At 44.7% G+C, this 20,971-nt stretch overlaps 3 protein-coding genes across 9 annotated transcripts; 1 reads left to right on the plus strand and 2 right to left on the minus strand.

The window, feature by feature from the left end:
• Position 1: 1 nt before the first annotated feature.
• LOC106747667 lies at positions 2–2,153 on the minus strand. 4 transcript variants are annotated; one of them, XM_014625423.1, is made up of 5 exons: positions 2,114–2,153; positions 1,089–1,334; positions 939–990; positions 594–869; positions 2–513 (listed from the first exon to the last, which is right to left on the minus strand). In XM_014625423.1, exons 2-5 carry the CDS (start codon positions 1,291–1,293, stop codon positions 261–263), a joined length of 786 nt encoding a protein of 261 aa, XP_014480909.1. In that variant the 5' UTR covers positions 1,294–1,334; positions 2,114–2,153; the 3' UTR covers positions 2–260. The 4 variants fall into 4 exon arrangements, with proteins under 4 accessions (XP_014480909.1, XP_014480906.1, XP_014480908.1 ...); XM_014625420.1 differs by lacking the exon at positions 2,114–2,153 and adding an exon at positions 1,530–1,660; XM_014625422.1 differs by lacking the exon at positions 2,114–2,153 and adding an exon at positions 1,434–1,518.
• Positions 2,154–2,233: 80 nt separating this feature from the next.
• On the plus strand, positions 2,234–16,672 carry LOC106747666 (E3 ubiquitin-protein ligase hyd). Of its 4 annotated transcripts, none has more exons than XM_014625415.1 (36): positions 2,234–2,444; positions 3,679–3,879; positions 4,017–4,335; positions 4,463–4,671; positions 4,766–4,932; positions 5,017–5,216; positions 5,310–5,578; positions 5,668–5,822; positions 5,931–6,200; positions 6,308–6,421; positions 6,513–6,812; positions 6,905–7,059; positions 7,180–7,459; positions 7,553–7,675; positions 7,842–8,009; positions 8,090–8,222; positions 8,337–8,559; positions 8,667–8,905; positions 9,008–9,159; positions 9,455–9,690; positions 9,796–9,962; positions 10,194–10,525; positions 10,609–11,017; positions 11,181–11,532; positions 11,643–11,982; positions 12,401–12,633; positions 12,712–13,224; positions 13,378–13,554; positions 13,631–13,996; positions 14,089–14,274; positions 14,356–14,478; positions 14,571–14,801; positions 15,142–15,497; positions 15,590–15,796; positions 15,906–16,284; positions 16,415–16,672. In XM_014625415.1, exons 1-36 carry the CDS (start codon positions 2,383–2,385, stop codon positions 16,625–16,627), a joined length of 8,559 nt encoding a protein of 2,852 aa, XP_014480901.1. In that variant the 5' UTR covers positions 2,234–2,382; the 3' UTR covers positions 16,628–16,672. The 4 variants fall into 4 exon arrangements, with proteins under 4 accessions (XP_014480901.1, XP_014480902.1, XP_014480903.1 ...); XM_014625416.1 differs by having other exon boundaries at positions 2,235–2,444; positions 14,571–14,783; XM_014625417.1 differs by having other exon boundaries at positions 2,235–2,444; positions 9,008–9,132.
• Positions 16,673–17,866: 1,194 nt separating this feature from the next.
• On the minus strand, positions 17,867–20,965 carry LOC106747801 (protein bunched, class 2/F/G isoform). Its single transcript, XM_014625716.1, has 3 exons — positions 18,504–20,965; positions 18,241–18,292; positions 17,867–18,147 (listed from the first exon to the last, which is right to left on the minus strand). The coding sequence occupies exons 1-3, from the start codon at positions 20,249–20,251 to the stop codon at positions 17,947–17,949; spliced, it is 2,001 nt and encodes a 666-aa protein (XP_014481202.1). The 5' UTR covers positions 20,252–20,965; the 3' UTR covers positions 17,867–17,946.
• Between the last annotated feature and the right edge of the window lie 6 nt (positions 20,966–20,971).

A 20,971-nucleotide genomic window follows, 5' to 3' on the forward strand; every position in this document is an offset into this window, starting at 1 on the left:
CTTACATAATCAAATTATAATTTGCTTTTGATCATAAAAACCAGAGAAATAACAAGAGGCATGATTCTTACATATAAAATATGTCAATATCTCATAAGAATATAAGATTCACGTCATATTTAAATTTCATTGTATGACATTTAATTTTTACATAAAAGAATCGATTGTTTAAAGATAAAAATTGTATTAAACAGATTCTTTGAATACTAAATCATCATGTATCACAACAACATACAAGCAACCTATCTTCTATGTAAGATTCAAGTTACATCATTCAAATTTTTTGATTTCTTCACAAGCCCTTTTAATCTAAATGGTTTTGGATGACTCTTTGGATGGTGAATAGACTCAACAATGTCCAGTGAATCCATTAAGGCTTTAAGGTCACGTCCATTCAAAAATTGTTTGATTTTTAATATAATCTCCAAAGGCAAGCCCTGAAGACTGGGATTTGTTAGTTTTAATGAATAAAATATATCCGTGCGTACAGGAGTGGCCACATTGTTCTTAAACCTGACAAGTTCATAGAAAAACAGTTTCAAGTTAATTTCCTAAAATAATGTAATAAACAATTATACATATATTTCTCATACCTATGTGATAAATCCTTCAGATTCCTATATCGATTAGATAGATTATTCGTATGTGGATTCACATACAATAGAGTCTTTATTATCATGCTATAAACCTTCTTGTTTTCTATATATGGATACATATTTAAGATCACTCTATCACCCATAGGTTTAACAATTAATTTTGATCGAATACCCGTCTTAAGCAATACAAAATATATCTCATATTGGCCCAAATCTTGGGATTTCCATTTATTAGGTATATGGACTATTCTTGTGTTCCAATATTTTCCTTTGCTATAAAAGAATGGAAAGAATATAAAATTCAGTAACGGTACTCATACCACATTTTATAAAAATCCATACCTTTTGTTTTCTGAATTATCAAAAGACGATCTTGAAGAATTATCAGAAAATTCTAGTTATACAAAAAAATAGTGGTTACTTTTAATATATATTAGAAAGGAAAATTAATTAACAGATCAAAAACTGTGAAAATTGTCAAGTATCTCTTACCAGATGTGGGCAATGTATAAAATCCGGATTCCGCTAAAAAAATTAGTAGCAAAGCGACAAGATAATCATGGTGTTTAGTTTTCTCAGCGTCTAATTGTTGTAATACTGCACGCAATGATAACGAAATCGCAGAATGTGTACTGTCTTCCGTTAATATCGCCTCTGATATCTCCACCATTCTATTCGGACAACTCAACGTATCCATTGCTTAAAATATTGTATGACGTAAAATATAAATGTAAAAACCTGCAAATGAACGTTAATTAATTTTTACATCGACAATTTACAACCTTTGTACGTGTGACGCACAATATCGGAGAATCGTTACGGAAAACATATAATTACTGATATTTTCGTAATGCATATATATATAAAAAAAAAGGGCGCGAAACATGAAATAGAAAGTTCCAAAGCAATTAACAGGTTGTATGATATTCGTGCCTAAAAATTACTCTTCCTTTCTCCCTTCAATGGACAATTATAGTAAAATCCTGCTAAATCATGGGGCTGTGTGGGACGTAAGGTAACCGCAAGCTTCGTTTGGCTTCGCTTCGACTATATGGACTGTTATATACGACAACGTTATGGCGAAATCACGCTATACGTTAGAATTGAAGTCGGATTAAAATTTGGCCAATCAGAGCAAAGTTCACTAAACTTATAGTGCTCAGACTGAGATCTAGTATTTATGTTGGTAGGTATTAGAAAGGTACAATGTATAGTAATTTCTAGTAACTTTTACATCCGGCCACAAAACTTTGTCCGAGATTTAGCATCGTGAAAACAAGGCCTTACAAAAGAGCAAATTTACTAGAATATTTATAATTTCACTAATCAACACCTGAAGTAAATTTGCTCATTTTTGTAATTTTCACTTTGTTTTGAGATACACAATCGACCCTTCGAACATGAACACCGACTTTTCTGTTCTCTTTTCCAAGTGTCAGATACTCATTTACTTCCTTTCAAGTGCAAATAATGCGACCTGGTACATTCACAAAGAATATATCTAATGAGAAATTTACGTCGTAAACGCGATTCATCGTAGGTCTGTTCGTTTCCGCTGCACCGCTGAACTAGTGCAATAAGTTGAAGTGAGAAAACATATACTTGTCTCGTGCGTTTTGGAACTCGGCCAGTGGGGGTCGACCATGTTCGTTTTCGCGAACACGTAACTGGATGTTTCTTCGGAAACATGGCCGACCATCGTGTTCTGCTGGTGCAATGAAATTTTGTGTACATTAAGGATAAAAGGCGTCTAAGATCGCGAGAGCAAGCGTCATTCTGATACATCATGTCCTCGATTCACTTCGTCGTGCATCCCCTGCCAGGGACGGACGACCAGCTCAACGACAGGTATGGGATCGTCATCCGCTATATCGGTTTTCCATTAGCGCATTCTTTAGTGTATGTGTACCTTCCATCCGCTCACGGCTTTTTCCGCTTCTTGCGGACGTTTCTCGTTGCGTTACCGCACGTATCCGATCCCGTTTCCATTTCTCAGCTTATCGCGCTTAACTGCGTGCACACGCACGACGGACACGCGTCTCACGTTTGACCACGTATTCGTAAGATGATATCACACTTTCTTCTTTAATGGCAACCTATAAACTCGACGCCAAGTGATCGTTTTATAATACATGCACATCGAGATACGTTGGCGAGGGCGATGCGTGTGTAACGCACGGTCGGTAGCGAGCCGTAGAATGCGCTACGATACGCTACGGTTAGCATATTGTCACCGCGAATATGCTCGGAATCGACTCGTTATTTGATAACTTGGCGTATATTCTTTAAGAATTCTGACCGATATCAGGCGGATGCGTTTCTAGAACTAGCCGAATTGATCATTCATTATATCATGCCCGATGTCTTCTCGCAGTAACACTTCATAGAACGTAATAACACCATGACGAGATATATTTTTATATGATAACATTTATGCATATTTACATATCTATTTATATATCTATTTTTATTTATTTTATGAATAAATCAATTAGTATACTTATTAGTATGCGAGAAGTGTTACTCTATACACGAATGTATGGAGCCTAGTAATATAATACTATAAACGCATCAATATATAGTAAGTTTTATCATTAGCTATGAAAAATTGATTCATGTAGCAATGAAAAATAAAAAATTTAAATTGTGCATTATTTATTTATTTACATGTATTAAGTATCAACAGCTATTGATGAGTGATGTGTTAATATTCAAATATTTATAATTGCTTTATAAGAACTTTATCAGAGATATTTAGTTCTAGTTCGCTGAACTTATGCTTCGAAATGCAATTTATCTTTATAATTAACAAGCGAATAAATTGTATTTTAAGAGAATTTGAAAGTAAAGAATAAACTGCGAAGATTCAGAAATAAATAATTATTTTAATTGTACCAGAATGTGTAGTCAAGATGAAAAGCTTTATTTTTTATTTGCTAAAATTTACTTGTATTCATGACGAGAAAGTAGAACATTGCTAATCTCTGATTTTGTGAAAATCATTAAATTTGGTGAAAGGATTATATGGTTTAAATAATAATATAAATCGGACTTATCTAAACACTTGTACGAATGTTTTTAGGCTGAGGGAAGTAGCAGATAAAATAAACAGATATGGATATGTAACACCACCAGCTTTCAATGGGTTGAAAGTGACGGTAAAACGTGTTGTAGTCGGACCAACGCATATTGCTCTTCTCACGGACGACAATAGAATTTGCAGAGTTGCATTTACCGTACTATCCGATAGATTGGATTTGAGTAAAAATGAACCTAACAGAAAGTAGGTAGAGAGGGAAGAGACGCGTGAGAAAAATTAATGATAATAATAATAATTAAACAAGTATGAAAATTAAATAGAAATTAACTTCATTGCTGGAAAGTACACACATATATATATATATTTTTTTTTTGTTGTAGTACAAGCAAGAGCCATGTTGGAAATTCTAATTCCACACCAAATGGAAATGGAAGTAGTGGTAGCGGTAGTAGAGCGGGTATATCGCGTTCGCGCGCACGTATCATGCGTAGTTCGGCGATACGTGGAGGTAGCAGCGGTGGAGGCAGCAGCGGCGGTGGTCGCATAGGACCGCCAGGAGTGATTATGGGAGGTGGAAGCGGCAGCAGCTCGCGCCCTATCGCGTCTGTGCCGGCTCCCTTCGTACCGGAAGATCTTATATCGCAGGCCCAAGTGGTGTTGCAAGGAAAAAGTCGTAATCTGATCATCAGAGAATTACAGGTCTCACGAATATGTTTGTTACATTGGCAATAAGAACGCGTCGCTATAACGAGGATATAGTAACAATAATAAGAAGATACACGAACGAAATAAGATTCAACGAAATAATTGTTGCTTCACGTTGCAGCGTACAAATCTAGACGTAAACTTAGCGGTAAACAATCTTTTATCACGAGACGACGAGGAGGGTGATGATGCGGAGGATGCAGCCGACAGTTATGTCCCGGAAGATCTTATATCGCTGTTAGACGGTGGCTTTACCAACGAGCATTCGGTTATAATCGACGCTGATTCTATGTTCTCCGAGGATATGTTTGGTTACGGCGGAATGCGAAAGTAACTCTTGAAAATGCAATCGGATTTTTACTGAATACACCTTCCTCAGTCGCGCTATTATTCTAAATCACAATATCACCGTTGCTTCTTTCAGTCGCGGCAGTTCTTCCCGCCGTTTGGTAAGCAACGATCGTGACGGTGAACGTTCGTCCGACCGGGACAGAGATCGCGATAGTTTTAGTAGATGGCGGGATCGCCAGTATTACGGCCCGCGTCGTTGGTTGGAAACCGCTCTGAAAGACTCGTGGGAGAAGGATTCAGGTACTTTGCGCGACGACTTGCGAGAAACCGGGCATGAACGATCAGGCACACGTGGGATTGCGAATCTTCGCTTGAATATTCCAGATAATAAGAAGAAGGAATTGGCCTCGCAGAGCCCTTTGTGGATATCCGAGGAGCTTGAATGGTGGCACGATCGAAGTAGCGATCCGGTGCCCCGTTTTGTACAAATCGCGGCGCTTTACAGCGAGCTAATCGCCGTTTCCGTATCGGGACAGTTGTACCAGTGGAAGTGGACCGAGTCGGAGCCGTATAAGAATGCGGAGGTTCTTACAAGCCGATATTACATACCCGACATTTCTCTCTTAATAGGTTCGCGTTTATTTATATCTTTCGTTTTTTTCCCCTTCTTTTTATAGAATCCAAACGTCCACCATCCGAAAACCATCCCTCTGGCATTGACCTCGGAGAAGATAGTTAATGTATCCGCTACTGCGATCCGATGTTCCGTCAGTACGGAGACTGGGAAGGTGGCGACTTGGCTCGATGAACTTTTGGGACACGTCGCCTCTCGTCTCGAGCATCCGGCGCAGGCCTTCACCGAGTTTACGCTGGACAAAATCGTGTCGCTGCACACGTGCGCTTTGTACACCGTCGCGAGACTCGAGAGCGGCACGTTGTATTGGTGGTGAGTGATCTTCTTCCCGGTTCGAATTTTTCACGTTAAAATCGGTCCCAGCGGCATCAGTCGAATCGAGTGTCGCGATATTTTTACAGGGGTGTTCTGCCGTTTGCTCAACGTAAGAAACTTTGGGAAAAGTACAAGGCCAAGTCACGTAAGCACAGACCATCCACCGTGTTGTCGAGCGACATCAGCTACGGGACACATGTATGCATGAAGAACAGTCCGGTTTATCAGCCAGGAGCTATTGGTGAGACTTTGCGCGAGATACCTCGCAGACTGACGGAAACGCGGCATTGCAACGCTCGATGCAACTTGTATCCCGCGGTCTTGAAACACGCGCGCTTTTCCTTTCCAGGATTTACAATAGCTAACGGCGTGCCAAAAGTCGGACAGTTACTTTCGGCAGCATGGAACGTGGACGCCACGTGTAGATTTAAGATACTACCTGCTGGCACACTCATACCTAGTGCCAACACCGACAAACGCGAGTCCAACGGGAACGGTAGCACGGGGGTTGTCAACAAAGCGAATCACAAGGAAACTGCCGACAGGCTCGACATGCCGCCTCCACCGTCACCAGCTTCAAGCACTTGCAGCGATACCGGCAGCATTACAACTAGTCACAGTAAGATTCGAGTTTATTCGCTCGACTAACCTAGGAAATGAATGGACTGTCGAGATGTTTTGTGTATCGGCCCATAATGAAACCTCCTCGCGTGTGAACAATTTCAGAACGGCAGAAACGTATGGCACCTCGGAGCGAAGGAGAACCGGAGAGAAAGGACGAGGAGGATTGGCAGTTGAAGGATGTCGTTTTCGTCGAGGATGTCAAGACTGTACCCATCGGTATGATTTTTTTTTTCTGCTTCGTGTACTTGTGTTTCCTTGAAAATTGGTATATTTTACGCGTGATACATCGATTTGCGTGATTTAACAGGGAAAGTTATAAAGGTTGACGGTTGCTACGTGGCTGTCAAGTTCTTCTCGAAGGACTCGAAGGAGAAAGAGAAGGAAATTAAAGAAAAGGACTTCAGTACGTCGGACTTCAAAGATCTTACAGCGGAAGAGCCGATGAAGCTGTTAGCCGATTGTAGACTTCTACGGAAAGATGAGCTGCAGGTAATCAAGTCGTCGTTGAATCCAAGGGCTCCGGATTGTTTCCAAAGAACACCTAGGAGAGTCAACATTGTCGAGGGCTCGAACGATAGTCTGTTAACTATATCGACCGATGGACAAGGTAAAGAAAAAACGGATGCGGGCAATCATTTTCAAATAACGGACAGAAGCCAATTTTCTCTCCCTTGACTAACGAAAACGATGTGTCCACAGGCATTCACGCCATATTAAAGAACGGAAATAAACTCAGTTACGTCGTGTACAATTTAAGTACAGGGAGATACGTACAGGATTGTTACATACCATCTGATATCTCGTCGTTTTTGGGCCTGCAACCGCAAAACATTAATCTCACCAGCGCGGGGGAGGTATGTCGCGTCGGTCACACGGGGGTATTTCCGAGTTAAATTGCGGACGAGACACTTATGCACGCGAGTCTCGGGGGGGGAGGGGGAGAAGGGGAGATTCTATCGACTTTAATATTTCAGAATATCGAGTGTTCCATGATCTTACGAGACGGAAACAACACTATTTACCCGATCGCGAAAGATTGCGCCGACGCGATTCGCGATCCGAATTGGCTGGATTTGGTTCCAGTGAATTGCATCGGCGCAGCGACTATCCCTATTCCTATCTGTTCGAACAACTTGAAGAATCAGGTGGCAGTTATCGCACTGGCATTCGACAATCTTGTGCTCATGCCGCGCATATTGCGATGTGACTATGAGAGCGTGAAGCAGGTGTTTTGCAATTTGGAACAAGATCTAAGTAAGTGCACAGACGTACGATCCTATTCGTTACGTCATGTATACGTGAATTGAACAAAATCGTCGGCGTACTATCGTAATTTCGGTCTTTCAGAGAGTAACTTGACGTATTCGCAAATTCAAATGATACTGAAAGAGCGCTGCGATGGCAACCGGAATATACTTCACGCTTGCGTCAATATGTGTTCACCGACTTCCAACAAAGAAACCGAGCAAGGTGATGTATATACTTGGTGTAGTGAAATCTTCGAGTAATCATTCAATTGGATTAGAATTAATAATTGTTACTTGAGATCACTATAATGACAGTAGAATCACTTTTCATTTCGATATTAAATGCGCTCGATTAACGTTTTGCATTTGTGATTCTCGTTTGCCCGCAGTTATCGAACGTGAATTGGTGTCGAATACGGTGGATGGCGCCTCAGCGCCTATTGAGGAACCAATACCGACGTTGAGTTGGCCGCCCGAAGCGTTTGACAATACTTCGGGAGAGGAAGACAGTCTGTTGAGCATCGGCGCTGCTAGTATATCTATGATGAACAAGTCCGGTGAGCGAAAATGAATTTGTGCATTATGATGCTACAAGTCGACAGATTTAATTACACGATGATATTCTTTGTCAATCGAGGTGTCGGTGCCGCATCCAGTAACACGTACATCATAGACTCGGTGGAGAGGCGACACAACGCATTACTCATATTGAAATATATGTGTGAGAGTATTATCTTAGCGCCACACATGAGGGAGCTGCTGACGGCAAAGTACGTTCACAATTCGGAAATATATAGTACATTTATGTTAAATCTATATATAAATACGACTGACGGCTTCTTCCTAATATTTGACACATTTTTTTTCCTTCTTCACGCGATCAGGGATGCTCAAGGGCAAACGCCACTAATGCTTGCCGTATCTGTCCGCGCATATCACGCGGCCCTTATTTTATTGGACACTATACAAAGAGTGGGCAGAGACGCGAAAGATACTTCAGCCATGATACTGCCATCCGACGCTAGCCCAGACTTATCTCCACTTTTTGTTACTTGTTGCAACGATACATGTAGTTTTACATGGACCGGAGCCGAGCATATTAACCAGGTATTGAGTGAACGCGCTTTGTGTGTGCGTGTATGTGTGTGAGAGGAAGAGAGAAACTCACTGCGAGATGGGGGTTTTAACTGAACGAGATTCTTCTCTGCTTCAAGGACATTTTCGAGTGTAGAACTTGCGGCTTGACGGGCTCACTGTGCTGCTGCACTGAATGCGCTCGTGTCTGCCACAGAGGCCACGATTGTAAGCTCAAGAGAACTTCGCCCACAGCTTATTGCGACTGCTGGGAGAAATGTAAATGTCGCGCTCTTATTGCCGGGCATCAAGGCGCGAGGTACGATCTCCTGTGTCGTCTTGTGAACAACACTGATCTCGCCACCAAGATTAACTCACGGTAATAAACTTGCGCTTCACGATGAGTGCTTCGCGACGAAAAACGCGTCTCTCGCGCCGGTTCTTTCTCAAGTAACTGATTCTCTATTTTTATGTTGTTCAGGGGCGAGAGTATTTTGTTATTCTTAGTGCAGACAGTCGGGAGGCAGTTAATTGAGCAACGTCAATTTAGATCGGCACCCAGGCAACGTTCGACTTCCGCTGGCCGTAAAGCACCGACTTCGGACGGTATGCTTTCTCCAGTAATGATTGACTGTACGCTCACGTAAAACCAACTTTTATACCATTATTTTCACGATACATAGTCTAAAAGTTGCTTTCTCTTGAATGTAGATGAAAAAAAAAGTATTTGCACATTCCACGTTCTTCGGGAGAAATTTACGCGAAGAAAATACTATCGCAAGATGTATATTTCTATCAAGATTATTTGTATTAAAGATTTAAGTTTGTGTAAAATGCAAATTGTATTTCAGTAAAGATTGCGTACGTGTGTGCAGATACTTTTTTTTTTCTTCTTCACTGTGTGTCTTCTATATAAAATCCTCCGTAGGCTTAGGTGCAGATTCAGACATGCCGGATCATGATCTGGAACCTCCACGATTTAGCCGTAAGGCTCTGGAAAGATTGCTGAATGATTGGCCAGCTGTTCAGTGTATGATCATGTCCGGTGTTTCCGAGAATAGTACCGACCAGTTGTTCGGCGACCAAGGGCAATTGTGTCGCCAGAGCGGTACCGCATTGCTAGATAAATTCACGCATTCCTTACTTGTTAAATGTAGTGCCGAAGTAAGTAGAATGGCGCGCACCGCGGAATCGAGTGACACGCAAATGTGATTCCCTTTTATACACAGATCATGCCGAACTGACTAACGAATTTTCTACTATTAACAGATGCTTGATACACTGCTCTCCACTCTGATCGGAGAATTGCAAGACGAATCCGTGCCTGGACGGCAGGAGGAAGCCAATAACGTGGCTCGCCGATTCGTGAGATCCGTAGCACGTATATTCGTTATCTTTACCATAGAAATGGCACCGAACACGACAAAGAGGCGAAGGTAAGCGGGGTTTACGTGTTCCTTGCATTTCAACGTTCTTTCGTTTACATCACGGATAACTTGCGTACGTTTTATCTGTGTCAGACTTCAAGTTCTTTCGGAAGACGGCAATTTCATAACTAATGTATCAAAGTTCTTTCCCGAGTTATTTTCCAAAGCAATTATCTAATTACGTGTCGTGTGACGAATACCGATGTGATAAATATTCTCTTTTTCCCCTCCCCCCTGCAGCGCTAGTCAAGCCTCGCAGCAATTACTCAAATGTCGGAAAGTCTTTCAAGCGCTAATCAAACTGGCTATAGAAGAATTATGCGAGACGGCGGATTCGCTGATAGCACCGGTCAGATTAGGAGTGGCGCGTCCAACCGCACCGTTCACCCTGACTAGTTCCGCCATCGAAGTAATCAACGGTTCCGAGGAATTGTTTTCCATAGAGCCACTAATACCTCACAGCGGTATCAGTTCGCAGACATTGGACGCAGCGTTGCAAACGCAGCAGGGAAATAACAATATAGCGATCGCAAGGGATGTTTCTGCTGTGGATGAGGCGGAAGGTGGGGAGGGTACGTAAAAGCCACCTTCGGCACACGATGTGGTAGTATGAGTGATTTTTCGGTCATTTAAACGTATCATTAATCGGCTACAGAAGTACCGATGGATATGGATGGTGATATAAGCGAGCACGAGGAGTCGGGCATTTCCGGGACCGCCGCGAGCCAGCCGCTTGGCGAGGTTGATTCCAACGCCGGTGGTGTAGGCGAGGAGCAGGCCGGGGACGGCGAATCGGACACGGAATTGGATCTTTTAGCCGAAGCGGAGACCGAATCGGATTCGGACGACAATCACAGCAACCAGGACGCGGCGTCCGCGCAACGCAGCGTGCAAACGGGCGCGACCGCCGGCTCCGACGGTGGAATGGGCTCGATATTGTTGTTCCCCGAAGACGAGTCGGGAGAATCAAGCCAGCAGGAGGACGATGAGAGCGAGGCGGGTGAAACGGACGAACAGGATAACGAGGAGTTTCAGATAGGCGACGAACAATTGGAGCGCAGAAGGTAAACTGTTCCGAATCTCTCTCAGTTGCACGTTGCTCGTTAAATCCTCCCCCTTCCGTTTTTGTTGTTGTTGTTACTGACTACACCAGAAACACGTGATCCATGAACGATTCGTAACGAGAAGATGTTCCGGATGTTCAAGATATGATACGTGTTATTTCAGTGGATCGTCCGGTCATTTGCATCGTAATAATCTCGCACCTGTGTCGATGCAATGGGCGATACGCAATCGTGAATTAAGTACGCGCACGACAGGATTACGCGTGACAGGTGGAAGTAATCTGGTTTTTATTGATCCTACATCTTTAAGACGAACCTCAACGTCGGCCGTCGCAACCACGCAAGAACCTATAACTATGGGGACCACCGCTAGTTGCCTGGCGCGAGCATTCGGTATTGTTATTCGACAGATCGCCGATTTGTTGGTTATGATGCAAGATTACAAAAATCGATCGCCATCGCCCACTTTGCCACGTGTGATGGATATCTCGTTCCAGGACGCTCTGAGCTTGCAGGTACGCGATTTACTTCACCGGCGACTTAGCTGAAATCGCATTTACACACACACACACACACACACACGTACGAAGTCGGAAACTGTAACACGATAGTTCTGCCTACACAGACGTATTTAGAAGTGCACTTGAAGCCTACTTGGGATTGGTTGCTCACGGTGATGGACGCTACGGAAGCGCAATTGCGATTCGGAGTATCTCTGACACGCAGCGCGGACCCGACCCATCCGGAACACCCTCTGAATAACGCCCCGTCTCTGTCCGGTGGCAACTTCAGCGGCTTGTTGAACACAGCCGCTCTCTCGCTGACTCTTCAAGGAAATACAGGTCGGAATCCTCGCAGTGGTATCGCTACGAGCTCGAATATCTCCACTCCTCAAGCTTCAACACGACTCACCGTTGGTTTTGCAGGCGTTGGCGAGCCTCCAAGAAGCAGTAGGGAACGCGAAGGTTTGCGTTGTCAACTATTATTAGGGCTACTCATGAGTATAATCAAGTATTTCATAATGAAGCGCTCTCTTAAAAGAATTTCTGCCGAAGAACCTCTTATTTCTTACAATCCCGATGATTAATAAGTCGAATATTTTATCTGTACAAATGGCACGTTGAGAAAATATCATTTACACACACACACACATACACGCACAGCTCGGTAAGAACTGATAATAATTTTGCAAATATTTGATCGTATATGGGTAACCCTGGTATTATTTGAAACTTTCCCTCTTACAGTACTTGGTCATGTTATCGTCGTCTTTCAAAATATGTTTTTACGTTTATTGTTACACATGTTCGATAAGATTTCCACGCAGGCTCCACGTGCAGCTCTACGACAAGCTACGAGGATTAACGTTGTAACGTTTTTCAGGTGGCGACGCGCACTCGGCGAGACGTGAATTCTTGTCGTATTGTCTGTCTTTAATGCGCGCTCACAACAGTGAACACAGAGACAGCTTGCCGGTCTTAGACGTCTCCGCTTTGAAGCATGTCGCGTACGTGTTCGATGCGCTTGTGTATTACATGCGTTCTCTGTCAGAACCGCTCACCTCCAGGGGAGAAGCTCAGAAAGAATCGGCGAGCTATTCGGGTTGGAACGATCAGGTTAGCGAAGCTTTCTTACTCATGCAGCTGGCATCGTCGCAAATGCAACATATCGCGTAATTGTCTTCTCGCTCTCAGGATGAAAACGACAATGACGAAGGCGAGGAGTATAATTCGCCAGCGCCGACTGCCATGGAAACGGATTCTGTGGATTATCCGGACTTACTACAAGTACCCATGTGCGGATCTGGAAATCATGGCAATACCACGCCGAAGGGGAGGAAGCATCCTTTCCTGCAAAGATCAGATTCCACCTTGTGCCTTGGTTGCCCGCCTCTAGATCCATTTGACACCGTCATGAGCGAAGCGTTGCCATTAGCTGATCAGCCACATTTATTACAGCCGCATTCGAGGCGCGAAGATCTCTTTGGTATCCCGAGACAAGCGCCTTGTTCTCAGGCAGGTGGATCCAATCAACACCCATTGGAAGGTCTACCCACAAGATTAGGCCTTTCCGCGCGTAGTGCCGACAGCCAGAACGTCTTGGCCGCTCCGACGTTTAGTCAAATTGTGCAAGGACCACTTTCGAATTCTTTAGAATCGAGGAGAAGCTCCGTCTCGGCTGGCGACTCGAACTCCGTCAAATACGTGGTAATCTTGTCTTTTCTCTAATAATATCCGAGTAAAACGCGCATCCTTATACTCTCTCTCTCTCTCTCTCTCATATTCAAACTGAACTACCACACGATATTTTTCAAGTGACACGATGGAGTTGGATCGATTAATTGGTGCGTCTTGTTTCAGGACAAATTAAAGTCATGCAGTCACGCTAACGAAGGCCACTCGTCGCTCGTGGCAGAACAAATTGATAGAGCGCCGATCATAGTGTCGACGAATAATCAAGGCGACTCAACGAGCACCAAAGGCAAAGACATATGCAAAACCAGCAGAAGCGTCATAGTTCGAGCTGGAGCTGCGCCGGTAAGTATCACGGGATCATCTTGCGCACGTCTGTCGCTCCATGAACACCCGATATGTACGTAATTCCTTCCCGCAGGAATCGAGCACAAATAAAGCTGGCGCGCCTGAGATACTCGTGGTGCCGACTGTGGAGACGCAAAACGTGTCCGAGGAAGTGGCCGCAACGAGCCACGAGATATCCGCTCATGAAACTGTGGAGACAAGTCCAGTTGAATCTGCCAGAGCGGTGTCATCGATCGGGACTAACATTTCGCATAATATTCTGCTAGGACGATGGAGATTGTCGTTGGACTTATTTGGACGCGTTTTCATGGAAGACGTTGGTTTAGAAGCCGGATCCGTGGTGTCCGAATTAGGAGGGTTCCCCGTGAAGGAAGCCAAATTCCGCAGAGACATGGAGAAGCTTAGGAACTCGCAGCAAAAGGATATCACCTTATCCAAGGTAATACGATGCGACGTGTTGTATGTAGATCGTTTTTTTTTTCTTGTCAGATTGAATGTAAATTTTGACTTATTGCTATGTGCTTCCGACAGGTGGAGCGGGATAGAACGCAGTTGCTGGTGCAGACGATGAAAGAATTGAACACACAGTATAACATATACAACAGAAGAGCCACGAACACTCCGCCTTTGGCGGTGAACCGAGTTAAAGTCACGTTTAAAGATGAACCGGGCGAGGGATCCGGCGTAACTCGAAGCTTTTACACCGCGATCGCCGAGGTTCGTGAGCGCGAAATGCAAAGATCAACGTGGAGTCGTCGCTGAGATACGATATATTTATTCATATTATTGTGTATTCAGGCGTTACTCGCGAACGAGAAGCTTCCGAATCTCGAGGCTGCGCAAGTGGGAAATAAGTACACGCAATTCAACGTGCTGCAGAAACTGAAAAACAGGGATCGCGACCGTGATCTCAGGCGACAGGTGTGTGAGATGTGCGATGACGAGTCGGATCGACGACGCACGCGACAAGTTCTTCAATATTCGCAAACGTAACCGTGCAATTTTTCTTACAGAACACACGCTCTTCCGGAAAATGTCGCGAGTCGCGTCGAGCCTTGTCCTTCGACGCCCGTTCCTTCCACCCGTCGAGCGCGATCGAGGGGAACAACAGCTCGGGATCCGGCAGTTCGTCGTCCAACGCTCATCCCATGCCGACGATCAACCATGCCAACAACGACCATCTGTCCGTGCATCAACAACAGCTTGGGGACAGGCTGTACCCTAAGGTTTCAAGCCACACGCCTGTATAAAGCATTTCATTTATACAGGGTGGACCATTTTAACACCCCCATCTGAATACTTTTTTTCCTACATTCTCTTTTCTTTTTTTTTTCTTTTTTTCTTAGTAAAAGATGATTCCGCTAAAAGTTGTAGGGTTTCGTGGAGGGTCGATATTATATCCCCCTCGAAACTCGACAGCTTTTTGTCCGAAGCATTTTTTGGTGAAAGGTGTAAGAAGAAAGATATTTAGGTGAGGACATTAAAATTGCCCATCTTCTACGTGTTCCTTCAGTGAAGAGTGCGATCTCAATCGCCTTTGGTAGATTTCCCGTTTTACGCACGATGATCACTCGCTTGATACAGGTACACGCTTTACGACCGGCGGTGGCTGAGAAAATAACTGGTATGCTGCTGGAATTATCACCGGCCCAGTTGCTGATGCTGCTCGCCTCGGAGGACGCTCTCCGACAGAAAGTGGAGGAAGCATTCGAATTGATTCACAGTCACAATCAGGACTTGACCAGCGAGGCGTTGCTGGACCTCGATGTGTTTAGCTTGACCGAGAGATGCGCGGCGAAAAAGAAAATGGAGAACAGCATTTTAGACGACACCGAGGATAACGCACCACTTTTTTATTCTCCCGGTAAACGTGGTTTTTATACACCGAGACAAGGCAGAGGCAGTTACGAACGGTTAAACGCCTTCAGGAATGTAGGCAGGTGAGTGGCTCGGCCGATTCTTGACTGCGACCGACGAGGCGTATCCTCGCGTGTGTGCGCGAACTCACGAAACCGTCTCCGTTACTTTTCAGACTCATAGGATTGTGTCTTTTACAAAACGAGCTGTGCCCGCTATTTTTGAATCGCCATGTAATTAAATATATCCTAGGAAGGCCTATACGTTTCCACGATCTTGCATTTTTCGACTCTGTTATTTACGAAAGCTTGAGACAACTGGTCATCGATGCTGAAACGAAGGACAGCAACAGCTTGTTCTCTGCGTTGGATCTTACATTCAGGTCTCGACTCTTCTTCTCTCTTCCGAATATTTGTTTCTCTTTAAAGATACACCGTTTGTGCACGACTCGAAAGAGAGATATCCGAACCGAACGTCATTTTGCGTTTCAGTATTGATTTGTGTCCCGAGGAAGGAGGTGGCTCAATCGAACTTACGCCCAGTGGCCGCGACGTGGAAGTAACCGCGAATAATGTATACGATTATGTGCGCAAGTACGCTGAAGTTCGTATGATCAAGGTGCAGGAGAAGGCCTTGCACGCTATGCGCGAAGGAGTCTTCGATGTCCTTCCCGATGGTGCACTCGACGGTTTAACCTCCGAGGACTTGCGGCTTCTCCTAAACGGGGTCGGTGACATCAACGTATCGGTTCTGATATCGTATACGTCATTTAACGACGAGTCCGGCGAGTCGACGGAGAGATTAGTTAAATTTAAACGGTGGTTGTGGTCGATCGTCGAGAAAATGTCCCACGTGGAGAGGCAAGACTTGGTAAGAAATTCTCATCAAACCGGTTTCTAGGATCAATCTTGAGAGACGCGTAGAGTTTGAAAGTTTTTGACGGCGATCGCGTCGCACGTATCTGTCGCACTCATGTCGCATTAATGTGCACGTATCGCAGGTATATTTTTGGACTGGATCCCCGGCGTTACCAGCGAGCGAAGACGGTTTTCAGCCGATGCCTAGTGTAACTATTCGGCCAGCCGACGATGTGCACCTACCAACCGCGAACACATGTATCTCTCGACTATACGTTCCATTGTACAGCTCTCGTCACGTTTTACGACATAAATTACTTCTCGCTATCAAAACAAAGAACTTCGGATTTGTATGAATTCGTGTTGTGACTGTTTGTGAGTAACAGTTCCAAAAAAAAAAAAAAAAANAGGTTAAACGCTGTTATTTTTTTCCTTCCTTTAGAAGAAAATTTATAACATTTATAAATTTATAAGGTATAATTATAAATTATGATTTTTGTTGTTCCAAAATGCGGTCTTCATCTTAGTAAGGCTTTATGTTAAAGTGTCATACTTAGTCTTTATAGCGACTGAATAAAATTTTCTCTAAAACCATACAGTATGTCGTGTGTGTGCTTTACTTACCAGTCGGTATCTCGCACTTTATACGCCACGCTTCGTTCGAATGACAATTTAATACAATACTTCATAACGAGAACTTTTCTTACATTTTAATATTATATGTATCTTCGTTATGTATAATTCATATATATATATTTCTTTCCGTATAAGATATATTGCAACCTCACACCAAGAATTTTGACAATCATAATACAATTAAAAATCTTTTTTATTAGGCATTTTTAAAATGTAACATAAGATGTTGACAGGAAATTGCAGGTTTTTTGATGCACACCAATAGTAAGTTTCTTGGATATCGGCTTGATGATTACAATATATATGTATATATATATATATATATATATAACTTTAAAAACCAGGCTACAACACGAATATCAGATTATAAAATATGAGATTTGATATATTCAAAAGTGACAAACGTTAGCAAAATTTACCACCAATATCTATTTCAATTAACAAAAGGGCTGGAAAATTAATTAGAAATTAAATGTATGATATAAGCAATACTGTAGAAGAGTTATTAGATATTTACCTTCATTCGATTTGCCAATTACTCTATATTCGTTTCAAAATTTGCAAGTTAAATTAGCTAAACATTAAAACAACAGGAAACGTAATCTAGGAATGTTAAGCTGCCTATTCCGCCGTACTGTTACTTCGTTTTAACGTGTTGGGGAATCGTGTTTCTAATGTAAAATAATGCCAACTCTGTCACTAACGCTGCTTAGTCTTGGCATGCACTCATATATGTCTCAGTTTCTGTCTAGAATCATAACGATATACATGTCCAAAATGATACTTTTTACCATTTTGAAAGAATTTTCAAATTTACAGCTTTAAGTATATTTCCTAAAAAATAAACTGAAATAGTAAAAAATAATTCGTTACCTTTAATTTACTTAAAAAAAATGTCTAATACTAATATATATTTATATATAATAAATCTCATTATTTTTATAAATTTCTAAAAATCGTAAAGTTATATACAATAATTATATTATCCATTATTTACTTGACAAAGTATCGATAGAAACTTATGTACAATGGATACCTATTAACCACTTCCTGAACTGTTTTGGGGTAATTTTGCTGTCGATTGACTCAATTGAGCCAGAGTTTCTGGAGTTGCGTGTGCTTTTAATATTGAATTTTCCGCTTCCAATTGATTGATACGATCCATTAGTTCGGCTATTTTTTCTTTCAGTACCTCGACTTCTTCTCGTACCGCAAACATTAAATGACTTTTAACCAGATCCTAGAAAAGACGACAGTTTATTCGAGCGTTATCAGCGTTCGTCGAGTTAACGCGCGAGTTAATCAGTTTAACTTGATTAAAGTAACATCTCACCATAGCCTGCTCGATCTTGTTATCAATCGCTACAGCGCTTGTCCCAGACATACTGCAATACAGACTCGCTCATAAGATTTATATGCAAACAGAGAGGAACCGAGAAAAGCAAAATTACAATATAAAGGAAACGGTAAGCTCGGAAAGACACCACGTGTGTATTGTCATCGACGATACGTCTCTCTCGTTCGATCACTCACTCGCTCCTATTCTTACCGTCTCGGCACGTTTATATAAATAGGCTGAATTAATTGAGACGGTACCTTTCGTTATCTTCGAGGGCACGATGCTCGTCGCTGCCTTGCGTCACTTCGGCCAACGATTCCAACAGAGTCGCGTCGGCGGCGGCGGACTGAGCAGCGTTGGCGACTATGCCGGAGATGGACTCCTGCTCCGGATCGGACTGGTGGAAGGCGATGCCGCCCTGCTGCAGACCGCCGACGACGTTCTGGGTGATCTGCACCGGGGCGGTGCTGCTGGACGTCTGCGGCTGCATCTGGCCCACCGGCGCCCCGGCGGGGTGAATCGTCGACGAGGGCTGCTGCGCCCCGGTCTGAGGAACCTTATGAATACTCTGCATGCCCTGCATCCCTTGTATGGCAGTTAGTGGCTCGGAGATTTGGCTCATCGGCGTCTGCGTCTGCAAAGGCTGTCCGGTCTCGGTCTGGTGCTGCGTCACGAGGATGTTGGGCGCCTGCGAGCTCGGCGCCGGCTGGGCGGCCTGCTGCTGCACCACCGACTGCATGGATTGATTCTGCGCGCTCACCGTCACGTACGCCTCCTCCTTGGCGTGCGCGATGCCCTGCTGCTGCGGCGTGCTGCTACTAGTCTGCGTTATAATGGGAATAGAACCCTGCGGCATGCTCTGCGGCTGGCCCAGGCTGCTGGGGTGAGCGGGCTGCAAGTTGGAGGGCAACGTGGAGCCTTGGGCACCCTGAGGCGGCTGCGGCTGCGCTTGTTGAGCGGCTATCGGCTGGGTCTGCGACTGAAAGTACTGCGGGATCTGCGCGGTGGGCACCTTCGCCTGAACCTGCGTGGGATTATGCTGTACATTGGGGGGGATCGAGTTGCTCACCGCGTAGCCCGCGCTCGGCACCGACGCGGCATTGCTCGGCACAGTAATGGACGTATGCACTGTGTCCGGGTGTGAGCTCGTCACTTGTCCATTGCTATCGATATTAATCCCCTTATCGTCGGACACTACTACCGTTTGCTTCGTAGCCTCTGGTACGACGATCCCGCTGTCGGTCACCCCGTAGGATATGCACACCTCGTTCGGATCGGACACTTTCGGGGTACCGATGGCCGTCGGCTGGTTCACGGACGTGTGGTCCAGGTAGTCCATGCAGGTCCATCGTCCCCTCTTGAACGGCTCCGTGCTCTCGATTTTCACCACTTTGAAACGCTCGTTCCTACCGTGAGAGTGTACCTCCCGCAGGTCGGCGTCCTGCTTCACGTTGCTCGACAGCAAGTTGATGATGTTGTTGTCGGTAACGGACGTAATGTCCAGGGTACTGATATTGCTATCGTTCACCGAATTACTAACGTTGCCGCCCTCGGACGGCACGATGGCCAGGCCGTACTGCGAGCTGGTGGGAATCACCGGGGCGGTGCTGAGCGCGGCGTTGCTCGTGTTGAAGAACACGTCCTCCTTGGAGAACGTGTCCTCGGAGTAGCTCGGCGTCTCGATGTCGATGTCGGTGATGCGCGAGTGCTCCACGGAATTGTCCTCCGTGTGCGACTCGTCCAGGTCGTCGTTGGAATCCTCGCCGGCGTCATTGCTCATGCGGCAGCCTACGGTGACGCTGGTTATCTGGAAGGAAGACGTCTTCTTCCGGTTGCACTGGCTGCCAGCCGTCACGTTGCTCGGTGATATCAGGCTAACCGGCTGGTGCAGCTTGTCTATCTCCCCCAGACGGATCGTCTCGGTGGTCGTACGGTGCACGGGATTCGAGATCTTTCTACTACCATCCGACAGCTTGTGCGACTTTCTGTGCACATTATCTGCCATTATTATAGGAACTTAACATCTGAGAGACACGATCGTGGCAGCCGTCCTCTTGCATATTAGAACTGACATCGCGGTTGTCGCTGGTGATGCTGTTGCCGCCGCCGCTACTGATGATGCTGTTCCTGAACACGTTGTCGGGCTGCTTTGTCTGTACTCTCTCTCTTCCTCTTTCTCCCTCTCTCTACCCTCTCTCTCTCTCTCTCTCTTCCCGTACTCTTTGTACTCGCTCACGTTCTTCCGTTCGCGCGCGTGCCGATCCCTCTCTCCGCTCTCTCGCTCAACGCTGCCGTCGTCGCTGCTGTTCGAACGAGCGCTCTCTGACTTCTGCCGAGAATACGGTATTAATACGGCTCAAAGGCATATTCCGGAGAGTTCTGTTGGATGTTGACAGTTCACCATTACATTAATTTCACGGGGAAGGAGTGCGTTCGCTCGAGCACCGTCCGTGTCGCGCACGAAAACTAGCCTCGCTCGCTCGACGTTGTCCTACACGCACGATATATCGCGCGGCGTACTTCGCTGCGCCGTTACGTCCAATTCTTCCTTCTTCTCCGGGGATAATCACGCCTCGTTTAATCTCATCCGTTTACATTACTATCTCGAGACGCGAGGCCCATTATCCATATCCCTTTTATACTCTCGTATGGTAAGTGGGCAGTTTAAAAATGGCTGCCGATTCATTCGCGAAATCGCCACGAATTGTTTCTAGAACGGCCGCCG

This window comes from Dinoponera quadriceps, unplaced genomic scaffold (assembly GCF_001313825.1).
Source record: "Dinoponera quadriceps isolate SergipeBrazil2010 unplaced genomic scaffold, ASM131382v1 scaffold1395, whole genome shotgun sequence".
Classification (NCBI taxonomy): Eukaryota; Metazoa; Arthropoda; class Insecta; order Hymenoptera; family Formicidae; genus Dinoponera; species Dinoponera quadriceps.